This window comes from Platichthys flesus, chromosome 20 (genome assembly GCF_949316205.1).
Source record: "Platichthys flesus chromosome 20, fPlaFle2.1, whole genome shotgun sequence".
Classification (NCBI taxonomy): domain Eukaryota; kingdom Metazoa; phylum Chordata; class Actinopteri; order Pleuronectiformes; family Pleuronectidae; genus Platichthys; species Platichthys flesus.
This window is the reverse complement of record NC_084964.1, coordinates 15,409,049-15,420,148: the sequence shown is the minus strand read 5'-3', so window position 1 is coordinate 15,420,148 and position 11,100 is coordinate 15,409,049. Positions and strand designations below refer to the sequence as shown.

Sequence of the window (11,100 nt, the reverse complement as noted above, 5' to 3'; positions counted from 1 at the left end):
TGGCTCAAAAGTTCAGTTGGAATCAAGGATGAACAGATTCGTCTTTCGAGGTCAAAGGTCAAATGTAAAGCTCACATTGACCTCCAGTGATCCTTTCAAATATGGCTTTCGGCCTCTTCAACATGAAATCTCAAGTCTGCCTTCAGGGAATACCCTAAAATTTTGACCAGTGGTCTCTTGAATAGATGAACTGATTAGATCTCACTGTTCAAAGGTCAAAGTCCATGTGAGTCTCAAAAAAATGTATGTAGACTGAAGGTGCACTGGTTGGCAGAGCAGTATAACCACAGGGAGACAATTCTAAGTATTAATAAGTCAATTCTTTTGCTCGCAATTTCTTAAACTGTCTAAGACGGAATAAAGTTCAGTTTGATATCACAAAGAAGAGCAGCAAATCCTCACAAGACTTGTTTCAGCTCCACTTCACATGGAGGATTTAGTGCGCTTACCGGGTCCTTTCTTCTGGCTCCAGAGTAATAAAACTCTAGTCTTTTCTGAACATTCTCCCAGTAGTCACCCTGTCATTCTGCACACATGCATGAGCTTTCTCTATTATTCTTTCCCACGCACACCCCCCACCCTCCTACACTAACTGTTCCCAAATAAAAACATAAATTAGCAGGAAAATAAGTCATCTATTCCACTTGTGCTCTCTCGTCACATGTCGGTGACTTTTCTCATTTTGTCTGCAGGCACCGCAGACCACAGCAGGTTCACTGCGGGTTCAAAAATCCAATTCGGGCCAACGGTTACCGACAGACTATTTTTAGCTCTGTGATAGCGGATTCTCCTATCAGCCCGGATGACCACCCCCTTGAATTCATAGAGCATCGCCTGTGTCCTTTAGATGCAGCGGCGAGCGTCACAGCAGCTCTCAAGGTGTAAAGATAACAAGCCTCTGCTGCCCTGGTCGGTTTGTTGTTTGCCATATTTCTTCCCTGACACCGGCGCCGCTACAGCTGCAGCATTAAGATAATAACATGTGAATATGAATGGCTCCTTAATTTCTGCACAAGGTGATGCTCGGCACAAAAATAGACATTTTTAATTGAGAATATTCATGTGTCCATTTGGTTTAACCCATCAGACAAAATCTGTAAAATGAGTCAGAACTGCTCCTTCTCCTCCTTCTTTGTCCACTCATGGTTATTCAGATTTGGGACAAACACTAGGCTGAAACAACCCACAGGGTTTGTGAGGGCACCATGACCTGATCTTTCACCACCCAAATCCAGTCAGTTAAACTGAGAGTCTAATTGAGCATTCATGGCGAATTTAACAGGACTCTCTTGAGGGCTTCTTATGATTGTGCGTTCAAAAGGCAAAAAAATTGTTTTGTGAGGTCACAGTACCCTTTAACTTGCACTTTCAAATTCTTATCAGGTCATTGTCGAATCCAAGTGAAGGATTGTCTGTGTAATCAAATTTCCTAGTGGTACTGATATATCACATAACCTTGACCAAAATCGAATCAGATAATTCCTTACTTTAAGTGAACATCTGTACCAAATTTGAAAGGATTCCCTGGAGCTGTTACTGAAATAACACAGTCACAACACTAGAAAAATGTTTCATGACGTCACATCGGCCTGGAGCTTTGATCTTTGACCACCAAAATCGAATCAGCTTCTCATCGAGTCCGAGTCAATGGTGTGTGTGTGTGATTAGTGTTCACAAGACCAGCGTACAACACGAAAACAAAATGCCACCGGCCAGACTGTCGTGCAGAGCTCAGCAGAAATGCCCTTGTGATTGGATTCATGAATGAAACTCATTTTGTCCCCCCCCCCCCCTTACTTAGCGTGTCCTCACAAACTCATGTCATCTTTAAAGCCTGGAGGTCAGAGCTGATCAGATGCAAAGATTAAAAAAAAACTTCGAGACCTAACCCTTGAGGTTTTTCCTCAGAATCATCGCCCACCAGTTGTGTAACACGGCATAAACACAAATTTATTTTATTGTACTTGGGTGTTTCCATTTAATGTCCCTTTAAATTTCTTATGTCTTTTTTTAACTTGACTATATTTTATTTAGGTTTATTGAAAGAACCTATGAACAAGTTCATATTCAGATTACATTTAATACATGTATAAATACATTATTATGGTTGAAATAAATACATTTATCCAATATTTCACTAAAGACGCTTTCAGACAATAACTGAACTTCAGACATTTCCTGAAACTTACCAAAAATCTTCCAGTGTTCATTTCGGAAAACGGCTCAGGAAAGCAAATATCAAAGACGGTCAGAACTTTATTTATGTCTGGTTTTTGCCCCAGTTACCATCGGCCCCAGATTTGAACTTTGACCCTTCGGACGGGAGCGGAGCCAACATTTGGTGACAGCACTGGACTGAACAAGTAACAATAACATGTCACTCACACTAATTTTGTATGCAGAATAAGGACTTTTATTGATTTTTTTAATTATTTTTCTTACAGTGGAATGTTATTAGACTGTTGTTTTGGTGTCTTTTCTCCACTTGTGCTCCCGTCTGCATGAAAGCGCTGCAGGAGGCAGAGGAGGACTCAGGAATCTGATGCACCCCTGTGATGTTTCACTGCCGTGACACGGTGGCCTTTACGGTTAGAGATCAGCTGGCGGACTATCTAAAGGGCAATTTCCCTCATTCTATACTCAGGCCGGTTTCTCAGACGACTTCGAAAGCCCCAATGTTATTGTGAAGGAGCTGTTTTCCGGCCATGGCTGTAAACATGTTTCTATAAAAGAAAGAGACTTAAAGGATTGAGGGGAAAAAAACTAAAACAATTTGTTCTGAACATCTGTGTCTGAACATTTGTGACTGAAAATACCTGCACGTGTGATGAAGGAGGTCTTCAACCTGACTGAGAAGTTAAACCTTCTCTTCTCAGACATTAAGAGACGCAGTGGTTTGGACAAATCCTGCTTTCCTCAGTGCGGCTGCTTCCTAATGCATCTGCTGCTGGTGACTTAAAGAAATAGTTCCACTTTGGCCGAGAGTAAGAAGAGAAGATTGATATGATGAGGAGACGATGTGTACCTTGACTTTCTCTGTTGGTCCATGTCCCATCTGCTAACATGGAGAGGATGGGATTAATGACCTGTACTGCAGCCAGCCACCAGGGGGCAATCAAGACGCTTTGGCTTCACCTTTGGGGAGCTGTCGTGTCTTCCATCTATATAATGGTGTATATAGAGATGTACAACATGACGGTTCCCCGGAAGTGAAGCCAAATCGTCTTGTTCGCCCCCTGGTGGCTGGCAGATCATTCATCCTGCCTCTTTAATGTTAGTGGATGTGACATGGACCAAACACGTCATGGTTAAGCATTTGATGACCTAAAAACAGGGGGAACAATACGGTGGCCAAGAGAGCTCAACCCACCGCAAATTAAGAAAACAAAACAACAATGTCAATAAGGAAATGTTTCCAGGGGACCCAAAAAAGTGATGCACCTGGCTGTAGCTCAGTGCTTGGTGAAGTTCCATCACCACTGACGAGCTGCAGAATTCAAAAACTTCTCAATTCTAATAAAAGGCAAGAAATCTGTTAAATTATTCCTTAAGTGATCATCTCTGCTGGTGCTCATCCCATCCAGGCTAAATCTCAAGGCATCAAAAGTGACCCCTGCACCGTCAGACACCGACTCATCAGCTTATTGGGGATTAAAGTTGAGGATTTAGTTTAAGGTCAGGATTCATGGGGCTGGAACCCCTCGGTGCAATAAGGAGAGAAGATTGCTGCAGGATTTTGGAGCCACACAGCGTCAGTGATCAGACTGTGCCAGGGAGTTTCACATGTAGGGAGACACAGGATGAGCTTATCCACAGCTCTGCATTTCTATCCAGGCACTGATCAACACTTAGTTTATAAACACCTTTGGGAGAAGAGCAGCACCACCCATCAGTTAATTTCTCTTCCAGATTCATTTAACACAGATTCTTAGAATTTAAAAGTCATGTTTTCCCTGAACTTCCCATAAGGAGGTTATGTTTTCGTCTGCGTTTGTGTTTTTTTTTAGTAAACGGGAATTTGAAAAAACTACAAAACTGATTTTCTTGTATTTTTGTGCAAGACATGACCCGAAGAAGAACCTATCAAATGTTGGTGTCAGTCTGAATCACAGATCCAAGATTTATTATTCTCTCTCTTTGACATTTCCATTGATTTCTCTCTCCCATCTGCCTTGATGGAAAAAATCTGGATCTAGTGAATGTAACTGTGGTTTCATGAGGGAACTGCTGGGCCTTGGCTCTCGACTGAGGATCCTTCTATTTTTGATACCTAAAGGAAAAATGTACCTCAGTCTGCAAATGTTTCCATCTCCATTAACGTCATCATGCATAAGCTACGTTCAGGTGCGACACCAGTGCGGCTACGTTACAAACTTTGAACACGGTGAAGGTGGCAGCTCGCGGTGTTGGCCAACCCAGCAGATGGAGACCTCCATGCTCCGAGTTCACCCGGGAATCCAAGCAGATGGACACATGAGGTGTAGCACCTGCTTTTGGCTCTGCAGCGTGAACAAGACCTTACAGGGACACACAGCATTCATTAACCGAAAAGGAAGATGAGTTTTATGAATGTTTTAACCGCTGGGAGGTTTCCTGAGATGTCGCCTAGGTTAGGATCTGCTCAACAAAGGTCTTTCTCTGTATTAATTCCTCCTGAAAACTGAGATTTGTTTCGACTTCATCTCTTTTGTGGCAAAACCAGAGTTTCTAAACACTTCTAAGTCTCCAGAGGTTGTGAACGTTGCTGCTCCCACAGCAGAAGTTTTTACCTGTCGGGGTCTGATAAGGTTGCAATCACGAGCAATCAGAAATAAATGTCTCCAGGTGCCGACAGCTCTTTCCATCAGGGGCGACTGTTTTGTTTTTCTCGCTCGCAGATTGTAGCCGCCCCCCCCCCCCCCCCCCGACCCCCACCGGATATTATTACAGTATTTGCTTCGATTTGACATTGTTTCGAAAACATTTCACTTCTGTATCTCGACTGGAATTAGCCGAATTACCCATCATCCCTCTTCAAAGCCCAAAGTCCATCAGAGGAGCTTGTTGTGTTACGTGCATTGTGTTGATGATTCAGTGCAGCTCGTCCACAGTTCAACAGATGCACTTTCGGAGAAGAGGCGATTGTTAAGAGTCAAAGTGACGTCCCTTAGTCTGAATGCTTTTAATTCTCTCTGAGGATGATGATGTTTGCAGATGGCAGCAGGAGGCGGCGGCTGGCAGCCACAGCAGCGGTGACGTGGACGGGAGGAGGCGCAGTCCGTTAAATAACCGAGTGAGACCTCGCACCTGCTGCCTGAGAGGATCTGAAGTCTTCAGTGGAAGTCAAGGAAAGTGATTTACTCCGGCTGTGAAAACACAGGTGAATTAATTCATTGGTTCATTAATATGCGTGAATATATGAATTTATATGTGCCGGGGTGATTGAGCTGCACCTGTTTTTTATAAATAGATCCCATATTGCTTTGACCGTTTAAGAGCAAGTTGGATCAGAGTCAAATAGTTGAAGGAGTTGTTTTTCATTTTGGGACAATTTCAGACAGAAGGATTTATACCTCGTGCATCTGTAATAAATAAGGAGCGAGTTGATTAGCTTAGCATAAAGTCTGGAAACAGAGGGAAATACGTTACAGGAGCCAGGCGATAGCTGATATTAGCTCTAAGATGTGAAAGTGGCTTCACTCTTCTCATTTAACGCTCAGTAAAACAAGGAATATGTGAATTTCCCCAAAATGTTTTGTTAATTGGGAATATAAGAACTTGTTGGGGTAAACAATTGCACTTTGAGTTGCATCTGACATTTTCCAAAACAGCAGAAAGCTAAGTAAATTGTTTGATTGTGAACAGAATAAACACAGAACTGCAATTTTTGAAATTTAGATGCGGATCTGGAACAGGGGGCAGGTTTTGTTTTTTCCGCTTTCTTCAGAAAATGTTGGTGGCAGTTTGCATTTACACCTTGGCCTGTAACAGTTATAGGAATAGTTCGTATAAGATTGATTGTCTGGGGAATATTCACATTTTTCAATATGTTCAGGAAATATAAAAATACAGGATTGCAAATTATTCCCCAGGGGTTCAATCTCTGACTGCAGAACATAAACCATGTGTTTACTAGCAACAACTGCAGAGGACATGTTCATATCAACTCTTCTACTTTGACGTGCAGCAGTTTAAACCTCCACGGATACACGAGCAATGTGAGACATTATCCTTAAAGCTGCTGATTAGCTTCTCCATCTGTGAGTCCACCGCTGATCTGCCCAAACACAGACGTCCTGCCAAACACAAACAATGTCTAATAACAACGTGGGCGTTTGCCAGGAGGCCGAGAGATGGATCCCGGTTTCTGTTTATTATTTTATTATTATTATTTTGTATTCTAAAAGCCGGGTCTCGCTTAGACGCATTAATTCAGCCAATCACGACCAAACCATCTTCATTAGCAAACAAACAGCCGAGCTCAGTTTTCATTCAGCTTGTTTTTTCCTGCTCTGATTGAAATGTGCGACTCAGCTCTTCCGTGGGGAGCATCATTAACGTGACACATCATGCTAATGTGTTTTAAACACGTCCCGACTTAAGGGCTAATTAATATTCCCCAGGAGGAAGTGCATATCTCTCCGGTAAGAGCCACTTCATTAACGTCGGCTGTTGTTAGAGAAACACTTTCTACAGTCGTTCAGGGCGAGGCCTGTGGACGAAGCAGCACCAAGCCGTGTGATGGAGAGCTGAACATGAACATGAACATGAAATGAAAACGTTAAAAGCATGAGGCTCGGTTGGATTTCAGCAGGTTTCTGAATGTGACCACTTTGGGTAATTGTTCAGTGTGACAATAACCTTTAAATAAAAGATATATTATAAATAGAACGAAATATATAAGGCTTGGATTAATAAAACTAACTGTTTCAATGTACAATGTAAACCTCAACAAACAAAATGTCTATAAAAGGTTCATATCGGTCGATATTCTAAAACTTCTCAGCTTGTGAACTAAACAGTTGTGTGATTGTGAATCCAAAACAAAACGAAGTCTCCGCTCGGACTTGAAACCTCAAATTTGACAGGGTGCAATCCACTTGCATCATGGGAAGTGTAGGATCCATGTGTTTGACTCAGTCCCAGGAACAAAATAAAGATAAATGCTGGTTCCATTTTGACCATTCTATTTTTTTAACCGATCTACAATAGCCCAGCTGTACTGCTTTAACACATGTCAAACAATCCGCTGTGATTGAATCCGTCTCCAGAGAGGCCAACCAGTCCCCGGCTGACCTCAGCAGACCCCCACCGACAAAGACTTTCAAGTCTGCACAAATCCAGCTGTTTGACCCAGACCTACTTTCACTGTCCTCCTTTTAACACAGCCGTGAATGCGGATTACCAGAAGGAATTCACCTCGAGGGTCCCTTGAGAATAAAAATCCCCAGAATAAAGCTCAAACAGTAAACATCCTTTTATTTCACAGGAGTCAACAAACCACCTCACAACAGCAGGTAAAGCTTAAACGAGAAAAAAAGGATGAGGCTCAAATTCCTCACGTCAGTACTGAACAGCACAAACCACAGTATGTACAAAGGGCCCCACATGGTTGTAAAAGACAGCGGAATAAATAGACTATTGTTGTTTGTTTGTTTTACATATATATATGTACACAAGCTAAATGTTTAATATAAACAAATCTGTCGTAGAAATTGCACTTGCCGATGGCTGTGAGGTAAATCACCCAGTGACACTACAGAACAGTCACTGCTGCGGTTTCAGTAACAATCGTTGTTCTCCTCATGAGCCTGAGCGGTGAGAGTGAACCTCGTCACGGGAGCTGGGCTTCTCTTATCGTTTAGAATATAAGACACCCGCTTCTCCTGAATAAATTAGCCTCCTTAATTTATAACCCAGCCGCTGATCCAATAGAATAAGACATAAATAAAACCCCAAAAGAAAAACATCCGGAGCAAAACCACTGGAGCGTCCGTGCGCTTTATGGCAAAGTGCATTCAGCCAGTAGGACACATCCATCTATCTGGATCTCTCATGGTCGACGTCATTTTGGAAAAGCGGACCATCTCTGACACCGTACAGCGACCTGGAGACTTTTGCACATCTGGGATCGGTTGTTGGTCCTCATCTGGGAAAAGAGAACGTGTCCTCCAGATGTTTGTTTTCTTTTAGGTCCAACTTTTACGCATACCTTTCTCCAAAAATACGCACAAGCTGAGGGAGACAAATCCCTGTAATCCACCTCCGCGAAAAGTTTCCCCGTTTCCCTTCACACCTGCGATTCAGAGTGAGGCAGCTTGTTCGCGGTGGCCCCCAGGCTGCTGTCGCTGTTGTCGAGGCCGGGACAGTCCGGCCACAGCCCCAGCGCGCCCTGCTCCAGCGTGGACACGAAGCCGCCGGAGTAGCGGGACAGGTCGCAGGAGCTGACGTGCAGCCGGCGGTCCGCTTGCCTCGGGCAGCACAGCAGCCGCTTGAACGCCTTCCTGAAGTCCGGGCTCCGGCAGTAGATGATGGGGTTGAACGCGGAGTTCACGTAGCCCAGCCAGTTCAGGAACACGAACAGATCCTTATCCACCACCGCCGCGCTGAAGACGCGCACCACGTTGACGATGAAGAAGGGCAGCCAGCACAGGGTGAACGTGCCCATGATGATGCCTAGCGTCTTGAGAGCCTTCTGCTCCCGGAGCGCCAGGATCTTGGACGGCCTCTTCTTGCACTTGGAGGTCAGGCCGGTCAGCGTGTTGTGAAACCTGCCCTCGCACTTGTCGATCTTCTTCAGCTGCTTCTTCGCCTCCCGGTACACGCGCGCGTAAACAAAGAGCATGACCAGGAGAGGAATGTAAAAAGAGATGACGGACGAGGAGATGGCGTAAGCCCTGTTGGTGACGAAGTCGCAGCACTCAGGGTCCTCGTAGCAGGCGGTGTCCACGCTGTCCCGGGACCAGTGCATGAGGATGGGGAGGAAGGACACGAGCGCAGAGATGGCCCACACGATGCACACCATGGCTTTGGCCCGAGCCTTGGTCAGCAGGCTCTGGTAGCGGAAAGGCGAGGTGATGGCCACGTACCTGTCTATGGCGATTACGCACAGGGTCTCGATGCTGGCTGTGACGCAGAGCACATCCACGGAGATCCAAAACTCGCAGAAGAAGGAGCCGTACATCCACGAGCCGCGCACCTCGAGCGCGGCGCCAAAGGGCACCACCAGCATCCCCATGATGAGGTCCGCGCTCGCCAGCGACACGATGAACACGTTTGTGAGCGTCTGCAGCCGCTGCGTCCTGGCGATGGCCACGATCACCAGGATGTTCCCGAACACGATGGAGAGGACGATGAGAGCCATGATCAGGCTCAGCCCCGCCATCCACTGCTCGGACGCGGAGGAGCCCGGTGCGTCCGGCAGCTCGTCCCCGGTTCCATTGTGGAAGTTCAGCGGCGAGGACGCGCCGCCGTCCCCCATGACGGGCTGCTGCGCTGAGTGCGGGACCAGGGCGAGTTCATCCACGCAGCGCGAGGCGGCAGCTCCACTGTGCGCGTTCTCACGAGACGCGCGCTCTTCACACGTCTCGCACCCTCTCTCTCTCACTCCCTCTCTCTGTCTCTCTCTCTCTCTCTCTCACCCCGAACCGGCCAGGACAACAGTTCGGGCCGTGACGTCACTGCCCCTCACGACCAATCACAGAGCCCAGCGCACTAATTGTTCTAACGGTGAAGTTGAGAATGAAAATAACAAACCTCAAAAATATAAAATGTGTCACAGTCCAGTTTCTTATACTACTACTTCTACTAAAACGTTTATATAAATATATATATTCATCAGTACATTCTGAATACTACATGTATATGTTTACTTTATATGATATACTATATTATATATTCATCTGGATATGCTGTCCTACAACTAAGAGGGAATACAATTGCAGACATGATAATGAATGATAATTGATTAAAAATACCATAAAATATGTAATGTCTGAGTTTATATGCTTAAAATAATACACAGTGTTTGTATTTTAGTGCCTTTGGGATTTAAAACTAAAAATCAAGCAGCTCTCCACCGGACAGCTGTTTTGCTGGAGGTTATCTGGGAGCAGTCTGCCGGTCTTTGGGTTCATGAGGAGCCAAAAATGGACGTCTGCAGAAAATCCGCGGTGACATCGTGAACTGCAGAGATTTCCCCGTTTTCATCGCTCGCCATCACGAGCAATATTTGTTTTTCCATTTTATATTTTTATCACCGAGGAGACATTCCATAGCCATGTGGTCAAGTCCTGATCTCGGCTCCACTGCAGCTACATGGAACTTTCTTCCCCCCAATGAGTTACGGGTTCGACTCTCAGTCACAGTACAGGTACAGCAGCAGCAGAGCCTTCAGGATGATTTGTTATCTACAGGATCACATGAGATCTGGGCCCTTTGTGCTTTGAAGTGGTCATCAGCAGTGTGAACCCACTGAGGAGAGTCGACCCCGAGGCCGAGCAACATCAGGCGTGGGCTGACCGCCTGATAGTTACACACAGTGTAGCTCAAACAAAAACAAGGCTACACAAGAAAGGAAGAGCCGCGGGGGAAACAAATAAGACACGCACAAAACAGCGGACACAGACATTTAGTTTCTTTAAAGCTGAATTTAAAGGAAGGTCAAGACAAGAAGCCACAAGTTGCATTCTACCACTTCGGCCTCCACTGGGAGCCACTCATCATTAGAGCAAATGCAGTTTGGTTATTTTCAAAAAATAATGTTCTTGTGTAAAGGGAGAATTACTTTGTGAAAACCCGGTCGTCTACACTCAGGGAGCCTCTCAAGACGAAGGCTGTGAAGGACGAGGACAGACGTCTTCATGAAGTGACAGCATCTGCAGCGGCCTTCTGAAACGCCTTCCGCTCGGAAAAGATGGATGATGCTGCGCGCCTTGTTTTTCTGTCTGTTCATCAGCGTGACTGTCGGTGAACCTGGCGACCCGGAGCCAGAGGTTGTGCAGCGTCCTGTGACAAACATATCACGCTTCATCTCAGGGTGTCGATGGATCTACTTACCTCAGTGCCTCGACACACGAGGGGAAGATCACATGTTTCTTGCTGAAGGCCGCGAATGCAAGC

At 45.4% G+C, this 11,100-nt stretch overlaps 1 protein-coding gene across 1 annotated transcript; it reads right to left on the bottom strand.

The window, feature by feature from the left end:
• Positions 1–7,438: 7,438 nt before the first annotated feature.
• adrb1 (adrenoceptor beta 1) lies at positions 7,439–9,779 on the bottom strand. Its single transcript, XM_062413681.1, has one exon. The coding sequence runs from the start codon at positions 9,458–9,460 to the stop codon at positions 8,270–8,272; it is 1,191 nt and encodes a 396-aa protein (XP_062269665.1). The 5' UTR covers positions 9,461–9,779; the 3' UTR covers positions 7,439–8,269.
• Between the last annotated feature and the right edge of the window lie 1,321 nt (positions 9,780–11,100).

Coding starts and splice junctions, on each gene's coding strand:
- adrb1 (XM_062413681.1), bottom strand. CDS start 9,460: ATGGGGGACGGCGGCGCGTCCTCGCCGCTGAACTTCCACAATGGAACC.